The 23523-nt window shown below is 43.3% G+C and overlaps 1 protein-coding gene across 1 annotated transcript in view; it reads left to right on the forward strand.

Moving 5' to 3' along the window:
• Window positions 1–23523, forward strand: part of ADCY5 (adenylate cyclase 5) — a 307979-nt gene that overhangs the window by 247020 nt on the left and 37436 nt on the right. The window contains exons 9-12 of the mRNA XM_054043693.1: window positions 6278–6300; window positions 13362–13506; window positions 15749–15846; window positions 19756–19843. Coding sequence (XP_053899668.1) covers window positions 6278–6300; window positions 13362–13506; window positions 15749–15846; window positions 19756–19843 — 354 coding nt within the window. The remainder of the gene's footprint in view (window positions 1–6277; window positions 6301–13361; window positions 13507–15748; window positions 15847–19755; window positions 19844–23523) is intronic.

The following is a 23523-nucleotide window of genomic DNA, read 5'->3' on the forward strand; positions in this document are numbered from 1 at the left end:
CCACTCACTGAATTGCACCTGGAATGAAAAGGTGTACACATCTACATAGAGGATCCTTAAACCTCACCAAGCAGAGAGCAAATTGAGTTACCAAGCTGAAGGACACTTGAGGAGAGGACTTAAAACAAGCTATGTAGATAAGACAAGACCTGATTTTTCACCGGTATTGAGCACTCACAACACCTATATTTTAAGCTTCTCAACTGAGCACTATTGTTTAAGGCAGTGGTTTTCAAAGTTTGGGTCGCGACCCAGTGCTGGTCTGGTCACCTGATGGCTGGCCAGTAAAAACTAGTAGTCCCTACCTGTTCTGACACCGCACTGCGCCCCGGAAGTGGCCAGCAGCAGGTCCAGCTCACAGGCAGGGAGGCCACGGGGCTCCACACGCTGCCCCCACCCCGAACACCAGCTCCACACTCCCATTGGCCTCAAAAGGCATGTCATTTCCACTAACAGGCATCATGCAAAAAATGCATATGCTTACTGAGAGCAGAATAGAGCCCTAAATTATGTGGAAAATTCCAAACACTGATTATGCTCTTCTGCCAATTGCTTAGAGAGGGTCTACTTGAGGAAATGTTATGGGGAAGTACCCTAAGATTGTCTCAATTGAATCCCTGAGCAATGTTTTCAGTATCCCAGTGAAGTGCTTCTGTGCAAATAAGGAGTATTTCCTTTAATAATATCTTAGCCTTTTAGACAGTGCATTTAAAAAAAATCAGCTTGCAGGTTCTCTTGCATAATAATTCCATTTTATGAGTTTTGCTGTATGAAGAAGCCATCATTCATTCAAAATGGGAGTATTTGAAGTGAATAATTTAATTTACTTAGCTAAAGAGGTTCCCACTAAATATAATTTTAACCTGCTTCCCTTCAATTAAAATTCAAGTCACTCTTAAATATTTAACCTCATTAGATGAGAAGAGTCACAAAAAAAAAGTAATATATTTTTGCTATACCTGATGTATACATTTTTGAGTCTTTCATTTTAAGAATACAGCGTAAGTTGAACTACTAGTATAGAAGTCTCTCATTAATCATTTCCAGTGTTTCCAGCAAGTTTTAGTGTTTAAACAAGAGTCTAAATTAACCCAATATTATTTTGTAATGTTTTAAATGGGCTTGCCAGAAAAAAATCCAAGTTTGCTTGTGCAAACCAGGTAATTGCACACTCAAATGGGCAGTTAGGCATGATTGTCAGATTTCTGTTGACCTGTGAAAGTTTGCCCATTGTAGTGTGTTCACCTGTTTTTATGAGAATCACTGCTGTGTCCTTTAGAAAATTGACCCGGTTGGTCTACATTTTCAAACTTGGGAACCTGAAATTTAGGAGTTCAGTATCGGTATGTAGTATCAACATGTAGAGTCAGTAGGAACAGTGGATATTCACTGTCATTGAAAATCAGGTCACTTATTTGGGCTCCTGTGTATGGATTTAGTTCCCTAACTCCCAGGAACCCATGTCTGAAAATGTGGACTTTATATTTAACAAGCAGTGTCTGTGTTTTTACATTAAGGTTCACCCCGCCCCATTTGTTGGGTGATAACTATTCATGTTCAGATGGTTTCTTTTGTCAGTGCAACTAGCTATGACACCAGGCAAATTATGAGCACTTTGTCTACATGGTTAATCAATGGGCTTTTATTCCTGGCACCATCTTGTAAAATTCCATACAGGTGGGGAAAAAATCAACGCTTTTGACAGCTGTAAAGCAATTTAAGCAAAACGAATACCTGAGTGATATTTCAGTCCCTCTTTAACCTTAAACCAAAAGCACTTGTAGTATTCTTTGGCTTAGTTGCTTGGACATGCTAAGTAAGTTTGCTGGGCATGTAAAACATGCTTCCTTCCCATTCGGCATTAGTCTGCTAGTAGTTAGTAAAGAAGAGCTGGGGGACAGGAGGGTTCCTCTTTCTGCGTGCCTGAATGGCAGTGTTTGAGTTACAGTTTCTATTTTAAAGTGTGGGTTTAGTCTGAAAAGCGATTGTAAAAATGGCACTTTCTTGTTCAATGGACCTGCTCTGTGTATTCAGACAATCAGACCTGTTGATTTCAGTGACAAAAATATGTTTTCTCTTGTTCGTCCCAGAAAGCCTACCCAGCTTAGGGAAAATGTGCAGGATTCTGACAGCATCACCAGATTGATAACTTATTTCCAGTTGCAGGGCCAAATTTTCGCCCTCATTTACAACTGTTCAATGCCATTGTCTCCAGTGTCAATGAACAAATACAGTTGTGGGCAAGATTTGACCAGCAGGCTGTGTATGGAAATCTCAGTGCCCAGGCTAAGATTGCAGTGCTAGCATTACTCATGGGGGAATTCTGCAACAAAAAGTTAAAAATTCTGCGTACAATATATTAAAATTCTGCATATTTTATTTGTCAAAATAACACAATGTAGTCACACCAGTTTCAGTTATTTTTTATCGTGTATTTCAAAATACCTGTCAGCAAATATGTCTGTAACAATATAGATGACAAAAAAATTCAGATTTCTTACTAGGCATATTGATACAGAACTCTGAGTAATAATTCATTTAAACTACAATACAGAACCGAATTTCGGGCACCCCCTCAGAAGCAGTGCCAAGGCTTGGGGGAGTCGGGGTAATGGAGGAGTTGAGGGAGAGGGAAGTAAATTACTGGGAAGGAGCCTGGGTGTGAACTTGGAGGGTTGTTGGGTATGGGTGAGAAAAGTATGGAACAGGCTTTTTGGGGGGGACAAGGAGGGATTGTTAGGGAGCTTCCCCCATCCAGACCCTGGCTGACCCCTAGTCTCTCCCATTCAGTCAGGCACATCTGCCCCTGTCCCCATGTGTTCCTGCACCCCCATGTGTCCGTGCACCCCCTGTCCACATGTGTCCCTCTATCCCGACTCAGACACCCACTCCCCCCATCCCCATGTGGCCCTGCATTCCCCTCTCCTGTCCCTATGTGGCTCTGTACCCCCTCCCCCATCCCCATGCATCTTTGTGCCCCCACCCAGCCAATCTCCTGTCTCTGTGTCCCTGTACCCCCTGTCCCTGTCCCCATATGTGTCTGTGCCCCCACCCAGCCACTCCCCTGTCCCCATGTGTCTCTGTGCCCCCACCTAACCACTACCTCTGTCCCTATTTGTCCCTGCACCCCCTGTCCTTGTCCCCATATGTCTGTGCCTCCACCCAGCCACTCCCGTCTCCATGTGTCCCTGAACCCCCTCCCTCTGTCCCATGTGTCTCTGTGTCCCATCCAGCCACTCCCCTGTCCCTATGTTCCCTGCACCCCTTCCCACATCCCTATGTGTCTCTGTGCCCCCCACCCAACCACTCCCCTGTCCCCCTATGTCTCTGTGCCCCATCCAGCCACTCCCCTGTCCCTATGTGTCCCTGTACCCTGACTGCATGTGTCTCTGTGCCCCCACTAAGCCACTCCCCTGCCCCTACGTAGCTCTGCACCCCCTCCCCCATCACCATGTGGCCCTGCACCTCTTTTCCCCCCGTGGTCCTGTGGCTCCACTCCCATTCAGCCCCTTCCCCAGTCTGTCCTTATGAGCCCCTATCTGACCTCCCACATTGTGTGTCTCCCTATAACCCCTCTCTCCTGACCTGGCCGGCTGCGAAGAAGGCTGCTCTCTCTCTTCCCTCGCAGGCAGGGAGCTGCTGCTGTTCTTGTGCCACAGCACCCTTTGGTGGGCAAAAGGCAGAGCTGCAGCAACATTTCGACAGAAGCATTTTTCTGTGCACAAAAAAAAAATATGTGGGGCTCATTAATTATGCACGCATGCAGTAGAGCAGAATTCCCCCAGTAGTATAGCATACCATCATTTTACTTGTAAAATAAACACATTTGAGCTGGAGTCATTGAGATGCACAAAAACCCCATGGAATCCTACATCTGTCATCACTACATTTGCTAGAGTTTTAACACAGTGTACAAATTCTGCCCTCATGTACATGGGCATAACTCCTGTTGATTTCAGTGAGACTTGTACCTGGGTATCTGAAGGCAGATTTTGGTCCAGTCCATATGAGACCTATTTTATGAAGCTATTCTGCTCTATCAGGTATGTTAATAGACATTTCAGATTGCAGATAAATGCCTATTTTTCTCTTGGGACCCTTCAAACAACTCTCAGGGCTTTGTTGGACCTGTAAACGTGTAGATAGCTCATTCAATAAACCTGAATGATCCTGGAGTGTATTTTAATTTACTTGCCAAAATACAAGAAATTTCCCCCTTCCCATTCATAGAGATGCATTTTCGTGTTAAATTTCAGAGTAGCAGCCGTGTTAGTCTGTATCCGCAAAAAGAAGAACAGGAGTACTTGTGGCACCTTAGAGACTAACAAATTTATTAGAGCATAAGCTTTCGTGGACTACAGCCCACTTCTTCGGATGCATATAGAATGGAACATATATTGAGGAGATATATATACACACATACAGAGAGCATAAACAGGTGGGAGTTGTCTTACCAACTCTGAGAGGCCAATTAATTAAGAGGAAAAAAAAAAACTTTTGAAGTGATAATCAAGCAAGCCCAGTACAGACAGTTTGATAAGAAGTGTGAGAATACTTACAAAGGGAGATAGATTCAATGTTTGTAATGGCTCAGCCCTTCCCAGTCCTATCCTGAAAGATGATCCTTTACTCTCACAGATCTTGGGAGACAGACCTGTCCTCGCTTACAGACAACCCCCCAACCTAAAGCAAATACTCACCAGCAACCACACATCACTGAACAAAACCACTAACCCAGGAACCTATCCTTGTAACAAACCCCGATGCCAACTCTGTCCACATATCTATTCAAGTGACATCATCATAGGACCTAATCACATCAGCCATACCATCAGGGGCTCGTTCACCTGCACATCTACCAATGTGATATATGCCATCATGTGCCAGCAATGCCCCTCTGCCATGTACATTGGCCAAACCGGACAGTCTCTACGCAAAAGAATTAATGGACACAAATCTGACATCAGGAATCAAAATACTCAAAAACCAGTGGGAGAACACTTTAACCTGTCTGGTCATTCAGTGACAGACCTGCAGGTGGCTATATTACAACAGAAAAACTTCAAAAACAGACTCCAACGAGAGACTGCTGAGCTAGAATTGATATGCAAACTAGACACAATCAACTCTGGTTTGAATAAGGACTGGGAATGGCTGAGCCATTACAAACATTGAATCTATCTCCCCTTGTAAGTATTCTCACACTTCTTATCAAACTGTCTGTACTGAGCTAGCTTGATTATCACTTCAAAAGTTTTTTTTTTCTTTTAATTAATTGGCCTCTCAGAGTTGGTAAGACAACTCCCACCTGTCTATGCTCTCTGTATGTGTGTATATATATCTCCTCAATATATGTTCCATTCTATATGCATCCGAAGAAGTGGGCTGTAGTCCACGAAAGCTTATGCTCTAATAAATTTGTTAGTCTCTAAGGTGCCACAAGTACTCCTGTTCTTCTTTTTTCGTGTTAAAGGGGAGCATGGAAGGGCTTGAAAAAGAACAGATTTTGTTAGTAATGCTTAGCTAAATGGATCCCCAATAAATAGTCCATTAATGTCTTATCCACTGTTTTGATGGCTGAAAAATCTATGCTTATGCAAAATACTTGGCATGATAAAATTCCAAGAATGGGAATTTCAAAAACCGTGGCCAAATTCTACTCCCATTTAAGTTTCACTGTGTTAGACCAGCTCTGAGCACTTTTGAAAATCCCACGCTAATAAGAGAAATGACTTTAAGAAAACGAAAGACTTCAAAACTAGACATGGGAGAGCAAAGACTCATGAAAGTAAGTATTGGGGAAGAAATGGATATCTAAATATGTAAGCCCTTCCTGTGATTGGAGGCAGACAACATCAGCCAAATTCATACATTGTGCAGGCTAGCAGTGCATTAACTACAATGGAGTTGCACCCACCTGTCTGTCTGAATTTTGACCCAAATGTGTATTGCATCACTTGTATCAGTAACCTTTTCTTAAAGGCACAGCAAATGCATGACAAAGATCAATTGAAGGAGCAGAAGCCATTCCCTTACCTTTAACTTTCCTATGTTTATTTTAAGACATGTATTTATATAAAATTGTGTTCTGTCCAATCTATCTGATGAATGATATAGAGACAGAGAATATTGTATTGGCTTGGCAAGGTTCTCCATCAACATATAACAAATGAACACTGTGCAAGCTCCTGTATGAAATGCCATCCTTCAGAATTCTTTGTTGTATCCAAGGTCATTCTGTTTCCTAACTCTTATGTTTCATTTTCCTTTCTTTCAGGGTTTTGAGGATCCCAAGGACAAGTAAGCAAATTTTGTCATAAATGTTTTGTGTTTCTGCATTCTTGTTTTTTTTTTTTCCTAATGTGAAATTAGCGTTTGAGACAGATGCCCAGTTTCCAACAGTGGAGATGGGAGTCCCCATCTTTTTTTATACACGGATGAAGTCATAGCATGAAGAGTGGCAGTGACATTTCCTGTAGGGGCAGCTAATCTACAGGCACCACGTCCATGAGTGTGAGGACTAGTCCATTTTCAATTACCTTCTCTTTGAAGCATCTCTGTTGAGAATGCTGAGAAGGAGTCTAAGTGCCAGTTGCAGAACCTGTCCTAGAGAATTATAAATGATGCTGGCACACATGGCATTCTCTTACCCAGGGCACTTCTTGTGTAAGAGCGCTTGAGCAATAGCCACTGCTGCTATTATTATTTATTTATTTTGCTTTACCAGTTACGGAACAGTAAGGATGGCCTTCAATAGGAATGGGTTCAGCATATCAGCTCAGGGAAGATGGGAGTGGGGATTATAAAGTGGGAGAGGACGGTAAGAGATCCTCCTAGCTCCAGTAGTGAAATAGAGGAACCCCTGAGACAAGAGAGTTGAGGCAGAACTCTTACTCCGTTAGGGTATGTCTACACCCAGCCGCTAATTCGGCGGCTGGCAATCGAAGTTCTGTGTTCGACTTATCGCGTCTTGTCTGGACGCGATAAGTCGAACCAGGAAGTGCTCGCCGTCGACTGCGGTACTCCAGCTAGACGAGAGGAGTACCGCGGAGTCAACGGGGGAGCCTGCTTGCCGCGTGTGGACCGAGGTAAGTTCAAACTAAGGTACTTCAAACTTTAGCTGAAGTTGCGTACCTTAGTTCGATTTGGGGGTTTAGTGTAGACCAAGTCTTAGTGTTACACAATCGCTACACTTACAGGGGCTCCCATGTCAGCTTGTCCATCCAGCAAAGGCAATATCAATGCTCAGAGCTTTAGCTGGCAGATCATTCATTTAGGGGAAGTGGCAGCTCAGATAGAAGAAACCCAGCCAGATAAGAGAGATGTAAAATGCATTTAGAGTCATTCTACTGCTAGTGCCAATGAAATTACCTGTAGTAGGTGGTAACGTAGAGGAGCAGTTGGGCCAGGAAATAAGAGTTAACTTGTGTACACTTACACTGAGCTAATTTCCTAAATGAAGCAAATGAGAGAGAAATAACAGAACAGGGGCCGTAATGGGATACTTGTGAATGAGGGTTCATATACTGAGAAGTCAGTTGCACCATCTATCAGAGTTGATCTATGGGTAATGAAAGCTATCCTACTGTGACACTAAACAAATGGATTACTCTGTTATCCACAACAGGCAGGGCCCTACCTTATAATTATAAATCACTTTACAAACATTCTCCAACCCTCATAGCAGCCCTATCAAGTAATAAGGTAAGTAAGAATAGTTATCCCCATTTTACAGGAGGAGAAGCTGGGGCAGAGAGGTTGCAACTTGCCACCAGGAGATGTTGCCAGAGCCAGCATTTGAACTCTGGAGTTCTTGGCTCCAGTTCTGTGCTAAACCCACTGGGGTCATGTTTTTCAATGAATAAATAAAGTCAAGCCCATTCCATGAAAATTCATATTGAAACAGGGAAGCCTTCAGCCTGGAGAGAAGGATGTCATCGGTGAACTTTGGCATATGTTGAAGGGAACAACATTCCAGAGTTTTGGGCCCCTCCCTCCAGTACAAAGGGTTGTGACCAAAATCTTCAGAAGTGGCCAGTGATACTAAGTGCCTTGGTTTTTGGTAGTCCAACTTAGAAACATCTTGCTTGATTTGCAGAGAGGCTGAGCACCCACAGTTTTTCAGTAAAGCCAATGGGAGTTGTGGGTGCTCAGCGCCTCTGAAAATGGGGCCCCTTTAAGGTCTCTCAAATTGAGACAACCAAAATCCCTGGCTGCTTCTGAAAATGTTGGCCTGTGTGACTAAAAGACCAATTCTGTCAAGTTATTTATTCCCAGTGGTTCTAACCAACCTCTGTGACAAAAATGCTTACTCTGCTCCTCGCCCTCAACATTCCTTATCTTTTTGTTTGTTTGTTTTCAAAACATACCCAGAAGAAAATTTACATATAAAGGGTGTTTTCTCTAACGATGCTGGGCCATTATGAGACAGATATGGTAACAAGATGTTGATATTAAATTTCCAAGAAAGATGATCCTTTTTTGTTAAATTCATCACTGGCAGCTCATTAAAATGAGTGACACTTGCTCTAAATTTTCCAGTTCACTCAGTATCATATACCAGTTTATGCCTTAAATCTTTACTTGCTTGCCTCTTTTTTTGACTATGAAGCTGGCTCTCAACAGAATTTTTTCTTGGCATATATTCCAGTTAGTTGTCTGTCTTAAAATCTGCTGTTTTTTTTTTTTTTTAAAGATTCTTCAAGATCATATTAACTCTGAGGTTTTACCTCTAAATTTTGAACAACAAAAATGCTATTAAGAATTAAATCCTAATAATTGCATTGTTTGATCTCACTACTGACATTAATCTGTTGCTCACTTAATGTGTTTGCAACAGAAGTAGAGGAAGAGGCTAGCAGTGAGAAGGAGGGGTGGGGGGGGGAAACAATCATGGATTAATTGCCAGTTGTGTTTACTAATAAAGCATCTTTATTACCAAGATATTTTTATTTATGAGAGAATTTTTATTGTAGAGGTATGATTAAAAGAACAGAGGAATGTTATTTGTCTGTAGGTCTTTGATGTGAATGAATCAAGCTCTGTGGGAGCTGAATTGAATCGGTTGCCACCGCCATTTGTAAAATATCTGGTTTTAGGGTCAAATTGGCACCTCCCCTGGAAGTGACATGGCAAAATGACAAGCGGCTCAGGAAGCTCCATGAGAGTCATGCTTGGGAATTTCTACTGATCTTTCCTGCGACAGGGCGTAAATAGGTTGTTTCGTGTCCTTTGGAGTAATGACCCTGCCCCCAGTGGAGTCTCTAGGAGGAGGTGTCACTCAATAAGAATAAAAGTTATGGGGAGGGGGGTTTGTTAATTTTGGGGGGGAGTGGGAAGAAGAGTTAAAACCCTAGCACAGTGGTGGACAACCTGCAGCCCACGGGCCGCATGCAACCCATCAGGCTAATCTGTTGACGGGCCGCAAGACAGTTTGTTTACATTGACTGTCCACAGGCACGACCGCCCGCAGCTCCCAGTGGCCGCGGTTCGCCGTTCCTGGCCGATGGGAGCTGTGGGAAGCGGCGCGGGCTGCAGGGACGTGCTAGCCGCCACTTCCCACAGCTCCCATTGGCCAGGAACGGCGAACCGCGGCCACTGGGAGCTGCGGGTGGCCATGCCAATGTAAACAAACTGTCTCGGATTATGCTGATGGGTGCCCGTAGGTTGCCCACCACTGCCCTAGGAGTCTTTCAGAGTACCAGGGGGATGGGCTTCCTCACGTTTAAGCATTTTGATGCAGTTTAAATGCTTCCGAAAGCCAGATTAATAATTTTGAAGTCTGTCTGACAGCAAGGGACCCTAACATGCTCTCCTTCCCCAGGGCCATATAACATAAAACAGTATCAATAAAAGTTTCTACACACACCCTTCATTGCTCGACCAGTGTAACTCTACTCTGGCATCTGTGGCAAGTGTGCTGCTAAAAGTGATGTGGACTAATGTCCAAAAGGAACTGCTCTGAGGCAACCAACTCAAACTGCGACGGGATAACACTTCGAGACTTTGGCTGGATTCCAACCAGCAACCTAGTGGTGAAATGACCCATAGGCCATTATTAAGCCTGAACCAGCCAGCCACAGTCAAAAACTACCCAAAGTGGTAGTTCTCCTTCCCAATTCCTCCCAGGCTGTGCTGTTAGACTGGAACTTTGAATCTAGCTGAGGCTCACTGAGATGGCAATTAGTTTTAACCTTGGATTCTTGGAGAAAATTATTGCAACTCTCATGTGATATAGAAATGGCTAAATTTAAATTGTCCAAATCTAGAAATAACTAGCAGGAATTTTGAATACATTCTGTAAATAGGACTAGTAATTTCCTTGCTTTTTTTATGAAGCTAGAGAACAGGATTATGACAATTGAGCAAAAATAAAAAATGGCTCTTTCTGTACTTAAGCAGATGTGGTTTCTTTAAAACAAACATCTAGAAGTAAATTGAATTTCCTTTCCTCCACGGGGAAATCTAAATTGCATTTCAGAAGTGGAATATATACTAGCTGATGGATTAAATAACTGTGGTGTCCAAAAATAAAAACAGTCCTTCTCCTTTCCCTGACCCCTGTTGAAATGCAAACTTTTGCTATAACAACATTAAGGAACTGAGACAAAGACCATTTGCATTAGCCAGACTGCCTCCTGTTTGAATGCTGAGGATGTATTGTAATGACTTGTCTACTGCATATATGTATCACTGTCTTCTTTTGGTTGGAATTTCAATGATCAATGGTGTGTCATAAGACAGTGGGGCCTGATTATTATTTTTTGTCAGATATGTGCAGATCCTGTTGACTTAAATTGAAGTTGTGAGTATTGAGCTCTTCTGAAAATCAGGTCCAATAATGCTAAAGCTAGTGAAAAGTCTCCTTTAATTCCAGTGTTGTGGGGCATTGGCTTTTGAAACAGAAGTCCTGATTATGTTTTGGCCAATTTTGCGAGCATCTTACTCACACCTACAGAGGTCTGTTGGCCATGGGTTTGTTACAATTCATGCTATATGCCTGCATTAGCCAGTGTTATATAGCACTGACAAAACCCAGAAAACTCAGCCGGCAATATCATCTTTCATCCTGCCCTGTTGTGCTTTAGGTTTCATTTTTTAGGAGTGTCTGAACAATGGTTGATTTTGCCTAACATGGGCTGTATATTGCCCTGGAATCAATTAGAATTGCAGTTGGAATCAGGACTCACATTAAGGTCTGTCCTAATACAAGCTATATTTACTTGGGCATCATGGAAACTGAGCAGAATAAATTTCAGCTTTAGCTTTTAATTTCTGCCTCGTCAGTTTAAGCCAGACCATTAAAGAGACAATGTCAAGCTATAAAAATTCTGGCTAAGGTTTTTCAAAAATGATTAGTGTCTTACTTTTTGGGTGCTCAACTTGAGACCTTAAAGGAGTCTGATTTTCAGACTGTTGGTTTTCATCACTATTTTAAAATTACATCCCTTTAAGGTGGCTCTATGTAGGCATCGGAAAAACTGGTATGAAAGAAGCTGTGGGACTGAAAATCACTAATCATTTGAAAATCTTGGTCTATATGTTTGGAAAGTAGGATCTGACTCCACATTGCCTTGCCACCTCGTGTCATCTTTTCTCTTAGCTCAAAGGTATAAAATAATATCATTTGCATAAGAAAATGGTTTGACCCAAGAACCTCGGGATGCCAGGGCTGGCACAGATCCCTGAGGTTTATAGGGTACAGGGATCCACCTGGGTTCCCCAAAAGAATGTCATGCATGGTCTCTAATGAAAGCCTGTGTTGCACTGGTCATCATGACCATTGTGAGATGCATGTACAGAGAATATATGAGGAGTTATGTTTATATATCTAAAATAGTCATCTCTGTAGTTACAAACAGGGTCACTCAAAGGTAGCATGTCTTGAGATAAACTTCTCCAGACAGGAGATGGGAGACACTTATCTCCATGGGGGCTATTGTGTATTGTATATCCTACAATAGGAGTCTGTTAGCATTCTAAGGCAAATGCTAGTGAACAACTGGCAGAGAAGAAAGTTAACAGGAAAGGTAAACAGCAGGGGAGGGACCCTATCTTGAGGTGACCCTATCTTGAGGTGACCTTCAAAAGTCTGTTCTGTATATTTGGAGGTGCAAAGAGACACTCTGGTGTCCTTCGCCTAGGAAGTAAACCGAGAGCCAGTTTGCTTCATGAAAAAGGGATCTCAACCAAGCTTGGTTGAAAATGCTGGAGAGAGCTTTGGATGAGATGAACTTCTTAAGACAGGAGGATAACTTGTTTGCAGTGGTATAGTTAGTTAAGTTTAGGCTTTAGAGTACATGTTATGATGTTGTTTTATATGGAACCATTTGTTCCCATCTCTCACATTGGTTTTTATTGGAATTTCTATTCTTTCTTAAATACGTTTTTCTTTGTTTTATAATTGTACTCAAGTGCTGTGCGTAATACAGGAGTGGTGGTCTAAGGTAAAACAGATAAACTGTGGTACACTGTTCTTTTGGGAACAGAGGATCTGGGATTTCTGTGGGTATCCAGTGATTGCGGCTGGATACCATAGGGAAACACTTTGAAATGACTTAGGGTGCATCTATAGTCAATTTGCAAAGCAAAGAATCAGCTGGTGTAGCCCAAAGAAGAGTGCATGAGTGGCTGACAGGCTGGTTGTGTTGGGGAGCTAACACCCACCTGGCACAAGCAAGACTGTCATGCTGGAGGCAGATGGTGATGAGGAGACTCACCGCCCTGGCTGCCCCAAATGTCACAAATGGAAAGTTCCAATTTGGTATCAATTTATACTTTGCCGAGCTGTAAATAACTACTCAGGAATAACACAGTGGCGAGTCATGCCCAACACCTATAACTGTTCCTGACAACACTGTAGATGAACAAAGCTGGAGAAATTTTCAAGTTCTAAAATTTCAAGCTGGGTCAGCGTGTGGAAGATTTTGACAATTTTTGTGATTTTTTTTCCCCCATGTTTTTTGACCAACTCAGGCAATGACATACATAGCAGGACTGAAATATAGGGAAAAAATAAAGCACGAGAATAATGGAGGGAAAATCCATGCGGTTTTAGAGGTTGATGTATGATAAAAATACACGTTTAAGGAAAGCAAACACCTTGACGATAGGGAAAGACCGCTATATCAGATATCTTAATTGGGTGAAGACAGACGGATGAGGACTGACAATGTATTGGATAGCTGATAACATTTCACCTGGAGATTATCCAGCTAAAGTCTGTAATAAATGAGAAGTGATTAACATCCAGGTGACTCTACGGTGAACTGGTGAACTCCTTTGGGCCTCTTTGCCGAAAAAAGTTCAAGCTGAGTGCTCTGTAAAGTTCCCATTCTCTTCCATTTTTGTGACATCCTCAGGAACACGCAAGAAAGCATGAACCCGGAGGATGAGGTGGATGAGTTTCTGGGCCGTGCAATCGATGCCAGAAGTATTGATCGGTTACGCTCTGAGCATGTTCGCAAGTTTCTCTTAACATTCAGGGAGCCTGACTTAGAGAAGAAGGTAAGATTCCCCAATAACTACTCTCTCGGCCGAAGAAAGTCTATTGTTAGTTTTGTTTGTCCAATTTAAGCTTAAAATCTTCCTACAGTTTGGAGTTACTTTACTTTTTTCCCCCCACTTATCACTTCAGTTCCTTTAGGGAGATTTTAACTTACCCGTTTTTAAAGGACACAGTGTATCTGTTGAAGGAAACATTTGATAGAAATGCACCATTGGGTAGGAATGCATGCTGAGCCATTTCTCTCTCACCTATAGCAATAGTGAACTTCAGAGTGAAATCAAGATGTTCTTGTGCCCATTACTGATCATTGGAGGATGTGTCATGGGTGGCACTCAAAATTATACTCTTTCTAAACTGCACTGCTCTCTTCTACAGTTTAGGAGAGGAAGGGTGATCTTGAGGCTAAGGAACAGGATTTAGGAAATCTGGATCTGCCACAGATATCCTGTGTGATCTGGGGCAAAGCATTTAATCTCTCTGCCCTTCAGTTGCCCGTAAAATGGAGACAATACTACTTCACAGGGATGAGAGAATAAATTCATAATAAGTTTGGAGGCACTCACATACTACAATGGTGTGTACCATATAAGTAAATAAATTATTTTACACACACACACACACACACACACACACTCTCTCTCTCTCTCTCTCTCTGCTTGGGGAAAATTTAAGCTCTGCCTTTTTTAATCCTAAATAATGTGAGCCTTAGGGCTATGTGAGCTGTCTTTAGGATAACCCTTAATAATAATAAAAGGTGAGCCATATTTTTAACAGGAAAAGCCATATCTATACATTATGTATTGGTCAGGTTAAGTTTGAGTCTGCTATTCTATTACTATGTTTAGCAATTATGTTTGTACTGCAAAAAGAGGATACAGTGATTAATCTAGTTAAAGAGCAAGACGTCTTTGCAGTAATTGCAGTATTTTTTTTATTCTGAATGGATCACATTAGCGTTGATCAGAAGTGTAAGCATGTTATTTTCCCCATTTGATTTTAAATTTTTTAAGAAAACTGAATGGTTTACATATCCCAAGGGCCTCCTTGTTTCACAGCTTAGGGATTGAGTTTGTTTGGACTAAGAATTGCAGTTCTAGCAGCACAGAGGACAAGTTTAGGAATTGGACACAGCTCATCTGTGACTGACATTGATCACTAATGTAACAAGGAGTCTGGTGGCACCTTATACCTGATACCTGATCACTAATGTGAATGTTGTGAATGAATGAGAACCTGTGGCAACCTCACATTTTCATTAGAACCAACTAAAACTGCGCAAGTGTTTTTTAACACTGGCAGATACCACGAAAAACTTTTCTCACTAGGCTTGAAAGAGGCAAACAAGAAATTGGTGTTTTCACAATAATCTTTCACTTCTGGTGAAATGCAGTGATTTGTTGACACATTACCTTTTAATGCATGAACAAAAAATTGCACTGGATTCTGTTCCAAAGAAAAGGTGAAGGGGGGGAAAAAACCCTTCTCAGAAGGTCTTTTTATCATATAAGTTGCATCCATCAATTCTACCTTGGCCTTTGATAGGTCCCCAGATCCCTAGAGGGCAGGCAAATTGTTCTGGAGCATCCACTGGCCTGCTCCAATTGGACTTCAGTTCCCAGCTGTCTCTATGATTATTCGTACTGCAACAGCGCTTACAGACCCCAAACAGGGATCAGGTCTCCATTGTGTTAGAGCCTGTACAGACACAAAGCAAAAAGTGGATCCCAAAGAGGATACACTCAAAGTAATGCCCCAGAGATTTTAGTTTAAACAAGAGATTCTCCTTGTGAGTGATCCCAAAGAAGATGTGTATATTGCAGAGAGCAGTCTGAATATGACACCAAATAAACTCCGTTTAGGAGCCTTAAAAAGCCTTGGCCATGTTTAACTATTTATCCCCACTGGAGAGAGCCCCAGATGGAATGAGTCAACATCTCACAGCTGTGCCCTCTGTTTCAGATTTATCTATTTTGACAGACATCAGGAAATGGACAAAATATAAATCTTCTTCCCATCTGCACAGGACCTTTCCACAGCCCTGAGATCTTTTTGGTGGGAGGGAGCCCCAAAATATAGGCTAAAGTAAGGGGAAATTTTCACACTTCTCTAAGTGGTAGTTCTGCAAGTGGGGCTTCTGGAGAACCCAGAGGGTGCTGGGTGCTGAATGAGGGGTTTGGTGGGACGTAGGGGGTGGTTATATGTATTACCTATGCTTATAAAAGCCTGTTTACTTCCTCACAGTACTCCAAGCAAGTGGACGACAGATTTGGAGCCTATGTGGCTTGTGCCTCCCTTGTCTTCCTCTTCATCTGCTTTGTCCAAATCACAATCGTGCCCCAGTGAGTCGCTCTCTATCACTTTTTCTGCTTTCTGGTATTTTTTCTCTGTCCATGCATCAAAAGGAAGCAAAAGTCTTTAAATAATGCATGCCTAAGTAATGTACAATGCTTATTGTATGCCTTCATTTCTAGTTATGGTATATTATGCTTGGCATGCAAGGATTTTCATTTTGCGGGCATGATTTCCTTTAATGTTTACCTCTCATTTGAGAAGTTTGATTTAGTATATTTATAATCCCATACAAAACCAGATCACTAGAATAGAAAGGATTGTCTACTGAGGCAGTAAAGTCTTTGTAAGACAGGGCTAGAGTGGGCCTATGTTGAATGCAGCTGAGCAGAGGAGGACAGGGGAATAAGCAATCCACCGCAATCCTCTGGTTCAGCCTACTTGGATCTTGGATCTGAATACTGTTGCAAAGCTCTGCCTTGCTCTATGAACAAATGAGTGGGGAGGTCAGAGAATGGGCAGAGCGTCGTTTCAAGGGCTGCAGTCATTTATTCATCCTCTCCCAGCCAGGCAAGAGAGGCAGTGGGAAGGAACTGTGCTTCGTAGGTGTGTCAGAGATACAATGCCTTCTGGACTGGTGCAGCGTATGCATGGCCCTGTGCTCAGATGGGTGCCTCATGGCATAACCTAGCCCAGAGGATCTTCTCAAAAAAGACGATGCTTCAGAATTTTCATTTCTGTTATTGAAAAATGAGAAACTAAGTGTGCTTGTGTTTTTTCAGAGACCAGAACTGGCTCAGTAGCGATGCTTTCTCATAAATTGGGCACCTAAAAATAGAAAGTGCTCCTAAGATAATTTTAGAATCGGTCACTTTTAATCTCAAGAATAATATAATTGAAGAGTCAGAAATGCTCCAATTTATCTTCTTCCAATCTAAGAAAGCAAGATTAATATCTGTCCGAGCCACAGAAACAATATGATGTTTGAGGTCACTCTTTCTCCCCCCCCCTCCAGGCGAAAGGAAGGTTGCCACTGCTCGAGGAATGATAGAATCAACAAAGCAGAATAGCAGCAGCAGAAATACAGTGTATAAAGAGACAGATCCATTTAAGGAAATCAGAGGCTGAAAACTGAAATTAGGTCAATCCCTGCACTTCATACATGCTTAATCCTCACTAAAGCTGTTCTTTTCATGTTTGCCCAGGTTCTGCAAAGGTTTACACTTTAGATCAGCTGACTTGACACTGCTGCCTTGAATTCATACCTTTGTGAGAGATGCCCATCCCCCACCCCAGTGTAGACCTTCGGTATGCCCATCAAGGTCTACACTGGGGTGGGGGAGGAGGATCGATCTAAATTACGCAACTTCAGCTATGTGAGTAACGTAGCTGAAATCGACGTACTTAGATCGACTTACCGTTGTTCTTCACCACGGTGAGTCGACTGCTGCCGCTCCCCTGTCGACTCTGCCTGCACCTCTCACCAAGCTGGAGTACAGGAGTCGACGGGAGAGCGCTCGGGGATAGATTTATTGCGTCTAGTCTAGATGCGATAAATCAATCCCTGTTGGATTGATCGCTGCCCGCCGATCCGGCCAGTAGTGAAGACATACCCTAAGCAGCTACCGGACTATTTAATTAGAGCTAATTTAACATTTTTTAAAAGGGTTGACAAAAAATGTCTGGGCCCTTGGCCGTCCTATTGGCTGGCTCTCTCTGTTCTGTATTACACAAGGAAATCGGAGCAGCTTCACTATGATGTGGCATATGCTGTATGCCTGCCAGTCTTCTCTTATGGGCAGAAATATTTGATGTTTTGAAATTTTATTTCCAGGTGTTTTAGAGACTCCCATAATCTTGAGCACTTTTAGCTTTCCTCAAAAGAATCCACAGGCAGGATACTGGACCTTATAGTCAACTAGTCTAATCTGTATGGCAAAACCTACTGGGCTTGACATTTCAGACCCCAAACTGCATTTATGTGCATGCCCAAATCTGCATGCATGCTTTTTCTAGTATGGAAACCCACGTATAGGAAAGTCAATGAGATTTAGGATGCTAGATGCCCAAGTCTTTTGAAAATGGGACTTGGATGCTTTTGAAAATTTTACTCTGTGCCTTATGAGTATAACAACATGAGTTTCCTGTCTGCAAAATGAGTGAGGTGAGGTGTTCAGATACTCCGGTAATGGAGAACATATAACAACTAGAGATCAATACATGCGCATTATTTTTCCATATATATTAATACTAGCTAACTGGCAAGACTGACTGGAAGTGGTGTGGGTTACCATAATAACATACCATCTCCGGGGACCCAAACTCATATTTGAGTTGGGTTACAAGTGAACCTGAATTTGGTGGTTCTAAGGTTCTGTACCAGTCTGTAGTGGTCATTTGTCCACATAGCAGAAATATAGTAGAAATGGATAATATCTTCTCAGGAGAGGATTAGAATAGCAGAGGAGTTGGAGGTCAGTGGTCAAGAGCATTGGCTGAGCTATGTATGTATGTTTGCCAGCACCATCAATCACCGTGCTTTCACAACCATTAAATTCATCCCAAAATTCGAACCCAAAACACAAACTCCTGCTAATTGCATTTATATTTATAGGGGTGTCTGTGTATATATATATATATATATATATATATATATATATATATATATATATAATATTGCAGGCAAGTAGTAGTGAGAATAGGATAATACCCACATTGCATGGGAGTTGTTAAATTCTCCACCATCCTGTGGATAGCTTGGCATGTTTGTAGGCTGATTTGGTTTCTAGAGTAAACAAAGCGTCATGATTCATCTTTGGACCAGATATATATTTCCATCACATTTTTTATTCATTTTTCTAATATTCTTAATTGCATGATTGTTGTCTTTACTGATGACAGCAATTAACAAGCAGCTGCAGCCATGTGTATGTGTGTGTCGCCATCGAATGCTTTCATGAAATATCAGCAGAATCTGAAACTTCACACAAAATAGCAATGATCATTTGTGATAATAAAGAGGAATTGCCTTAATGAATGCCTTGAAGGCTCAAACAATGAATTAGCAAAGACAGTTGCCTCTGTCATGGAAGTACATGGAAACCATCTGGCTTTGGTGTGTTTGGTCTTAATGTCACTGTGCAAGATAACCTCACTGATAATTTAAAGTGTTGGGATGGGAGGGGACCTGTCTCTTTTGTATTGAGACCAGAAACTTTCAAAACGTTATTGAATAATTGCACGATCAAAACAAAAATGTGTACCACAAAGCTGGCTTGGAAATCCTGTTTTCACTGAAAGGAAGAGTGGAAGGAGATAGGGCACAATGCAGACTCCCAGCACTGCTGCTTTATTCATGAGTGCTCTGATGCCCTCTTAGCCGTCTTTGTTCCTGAGCTTAGGCGGGAGGACAGCCAAAGTGGTAGAGCAGAGATTCTCTATATGAGAAACCAGGCTAGGCTTGGGCATCTTCATGACCTTGTTGGATGTGGGCTATTTCTCTGTATTTTCCTCCTTAGCCAATACAAGGTTCCTGAGTCCTTCACAGAGGATGCAAATGAAAGGATGGGGATGGACTCATAAGTGTGACTTGAAATATGTCTCCCCTGCATATTTCATGTGCACTTGGCTGCAGCGGCCTCAATTCTAAAGCACAGCAAGTTTCTCTTCCAGTGAATCTGGTATCCATTGCCAGCCTGGGGGTGGCCCACTTGTAACAAATTATTTTGTCATGTCTTCTAGCACATGAAACATTTCTCAGTCTCTCTGCTGTCACCCCAGCAATTTAAAGGGAACAGGGAATCTCCTTATTCAAAGCATCTCCTACCTCCTACTGCCATCCTAGCCAGAGAGAAAGCCCAGACCACATGTTATAGTTTGTACAGATGTACTAAGGTTAAAAGCAGAGCAGTAACTGTTCTATATGGTGTTAATCTTTAAAAATCCCTTTCTGGTTTCAGCTCTACATTTATGTTGGGTTTTTACCTGACCAGTTTTTTGATCCTGACCACAGTGGTGTTTGTTTCGGTCATTTACTCCTGCGTAAAGGTGAGTAATGAGATTTCTCTATACTGTCCTTTGCTGACCCTGTTAGCATAACCAGTCTGTTTCTTAAGCTAATATATAACATCCTTGTATTTCATTAGCTGTCCTTTCCCCACCATTCTCCAAGGGAAAGATGCACTTACATACTACAATGATAAGGGTTATAGAAGAAACCTTAGATAAGACAGAATGAGCTGAGGTCATGTTGTGCTAGGATTGGCATAGTTTTCCACAGTCAGAAGTAATCAGCTGCTCTCCTTGTGGGTCTGCATATCTATGAAGTCCCCTGCAGGCACTCTCATTTTGACTTTAAAAGAATAAAATTCCCAATGTGGAACCAAGAACACTGACCCTGCGCTTCCTCCCCTTAAAGTTCCTGCAGAGCCGGCTGTGTATTGTCCCCTGTGGCACATGCTTGGTTTGGTAGGCAGATCAGAAGAAGGGTAGCATCAAGAAAATAGGTCTTGAAGAGAAATAAAAGCAGAAACATTTAGAGCTTTCTCAGCCTGTCTCAGATGAGCATAAGCAGTAATCAGTCAGTGATCTCCTTTTTGTAACCGGTGGTTGATAAGCAAAGAAGGATGGTTGTAAAACAAGTGTTAAGTATGCTCAGCCTTCCAGGGCCGGCCCAGCTGAGCGAGCTGGTGCTTGGGGCGGCAGATTGTTCGAGGCGGCATTCTGCCCAATCCTAGGGCGGCACGGCCGCTTTATTTTATTTATTTATTTATTTATTTTGTTCCGCTCCGGCCGCCCTGTGTGGGGCGGCGGTGCGGAGAACCAGAGCGCCCTGCAGGGCAGTCCTCTTCCTTCCCTCCCTGCCGACCGGAGCGGAGCCCTCGCGGCAGGCAGCAGGAGGCAGCGCAGCGGGAGGGGCCGCGTGGCAGTACCCCTGCTGTGGCCTTGGCCGCCCCCTTTTCTCTTTCTACCGTCCGCTCCCTCCCCCGCCCCCCACGAGCCGATCCCCCTGCACCCCCGCGCTCCAGCCTCGCTGCAGGTTTTTTTTTTTTTTGCTTTGCCGTTCTGGCTGCCCGTTTTTTGTTTTTTTGTTTTTTGCTTGGGGCGGCCAAAAAGCCAGAGCCAGCCCTGCAGCCTTCCATAATAAAACTCTCTTCTGTGCTTTTGGGAAGGCAGTGTGTTGGTGCTAGAGTATTTGGTCCGATGGTCTGTTGTGTCTGATGTTTTGTGGCTTCTCCCATTTTGAAAGCCTCTGAAAGTTCAGATTGTGGCCTTGGCTACACTGGCAATTCACAGCGCTGCACTTGCTGCGCTCAGGGGTGTGAAAAAACACCCCCCCCGAGCGCAGCGAGTGCAGGGCTGTAAAGCGCCAGTGTAATCAGCGCCTGCAGCGCTGCACGCTCGCTCGCAGTGCTGCAAGCTACTCCCCTCGGAGAGCGACTACACTCGCGCTTCACAGCGCTGCCAATCTGCGCGTGTAGCCAAGGCTCCAGACTTCAGGGAACCTGACATCATGGCTCAGACCCAACTTTGCCCCTAACAGGCTAAAATGAAATAGCTCAATAGTACTTTTTTTTTCTAGAAAAAAAATCTGCCTGACACAGTCCACCACCTGATATCTGCAGCTCTTTAGTTCTGGATGCTGTTGGTGGTACCGGTCTAAGGAAGGCACTCTTGGCAGATTTTATTGACTTTGGCTTTTCCTTTAATATGGGCTATGAAATATTCCCAGTGAAACTCCAAAGGCCCTAAGCGATGTTAAAACTCAGAACTTAGGGTAGCTCGCTGACAAGTTCCCAAAGGTTCCCTTTGGAGGGAACTTGCTCAGAAATGGGCTGTTCTCTTTGACCACGCTTGTTTATGCTATTTGGGGTCAGTCATCCTTTCTCGGTGGACGATGCCATTTACAAGCTCAAGAGAACAATCTTAACAGGCACACAGGTCCCTCTGACCCAGGAGATGGTGCCCAGAGCCCCTTATTAAACTTGATATGTCTCCATTTTAAACCCGTAGCCTGCACTGCCTATCTCTGACTGTCATTACTGTGTATGCAATGCTTTGGTGATTAATGATACAGTGTGGGCCAATCCAGAAAGCATCTTGTGAACCCAACATAGATCGACACTATGACATAACGGCACCAGGCAGCAACACTCGATCACAACACCAGCCAGCTAGAGCCTGTGCTGGAGGGGTTGGTTGCTGCACTGCACAGCTCTTTTTGGACTCATGTCCTAGGACAAATGTTGTTGCAGCATCAGCTCTGTTGAGCCCAGGCTTGTGGCATTTGAGTCTGGCTGACACCAAACAAGGCTGACTTGAACAGGCATGGATATTTTCCTCCTGTTGGCTTGTATGGGCTTATATTATTTTCGTAGGCTGACAGCCGCACTAGCGTTTCGGATGTCAAAGATTTTTTTTATGAGTGATCTGAATGAAGAATGAGTTTATAATACACAAAGGAGTTCTCTGTGTCTCCATGACCCTGGAAGGCTGTTCTGTTTTGTTTTCCGTGCCTTGACCTCCCAAGTTCCCATTTAGGAGATCTGTCTAATGATGGCTGCAGCTGCTATTTTTAAGATGTCCCTCCCTCAGAAGGTCAGCCTGGGCTACAAAACCACACATGCCCCCTGGGAATGCAGGTGGACAAACACAAAAAGGCAAGCCAATGAGGGCAGAAACGAGGAAGTTACTGTGAACTGCCTGGTTTTTTTAAGAAGTGGTTGTTTATCACTATATGCATAACATTACAGAGGTGCACCATACTCTGCAAAACACAGCGAGGTGTATCCTACCCCATAGAACTCACAGAGAATGAGTGGGTCTGGATGCTGTTTTTCCCACTTCTTCCTTCCTTTTCTGGATCTGAGGGGGCCACCAGGGGATATGACATGAGAGGCTGCCCTGTGAAAGATCTACTGAACAGTTCGTGGTGGCTGGTTTTATTAAAGAGAAGCCCATGCATATGGCTTCTCAGCACCAGTGAATTTTTGATTTCTCCACCATTTAGTGCTCAGATGCACAAAAGCCTCCCTGATTAGTGCACCAGATTATAAACATAACTAATGGGTTCTGGGCTGGCTGCTGGCAGCCTTCACCCCTCTTGCAAAGATGGTCTTGTCAATGTCTACAGTGAAAAGATGTCACATAGCAGAGGTGGACTTTTGATGTCAGCAGCTTCTAGTGGTCAATTACTGAAAGATTAAGGGGTGAATGTTCAGGTCAGTTTTTATTACTTGACTCGTTTGTCCATCCCAAAAGAGGATTCTGTTGTGTATTCTCTGACCACCAGCTGGAGAAATGTACTGGAGCTTTTGTTATCCTGAGAGAAGTGGTGGTGAAACCAATGGCGGGAATGTTGAAGAGGAGCAGGAGTTGCTGTGGGGTTGTCAAGGCCTTGGGTGTGGCAGTGCCAGGGCCGGCTCCAGGCACCAGCCCAGCAAGCAGGTGCTTGGGGTGGCCAAGGGGAAGGGGCGGCACCTCGGGTTGTTCGGCGGCAATTCGGCGGCGGGTCCCTCTCGGAGGGAAGCACCTGCTGCCGAATTCCTGCCGAAGAAGAAAGTGGCACGGTGGAGCTGCCGCTGGAGTGCCGCCGATTGCAATTGCGATCGCGGCTTTTTTTTTTTTTCTGCCGCTTGGGGAGCTGGTCCTGGGCAGTGCCACCTAAATACCAACCAAAGCAACCTCCATCCTCCAGGCCAAGTCTCTGGTTCTTGAGACGGGTACAG

The sequence above is a fragment of the Malaclemys terrapin genome, chromosome 11 (assembly GCF_027887155.1).
Source record: "Malaclemys terrapin pileata isolate rMalTer1 chromosome 11, rMalTer1.hap1, whole genome shotgun sequence".
Lineage (NCBI taxonomy): Eukaryota > Metazoa > Chordata > Testudines > Emydidae > Malaclemys > Malaclemys terrapin.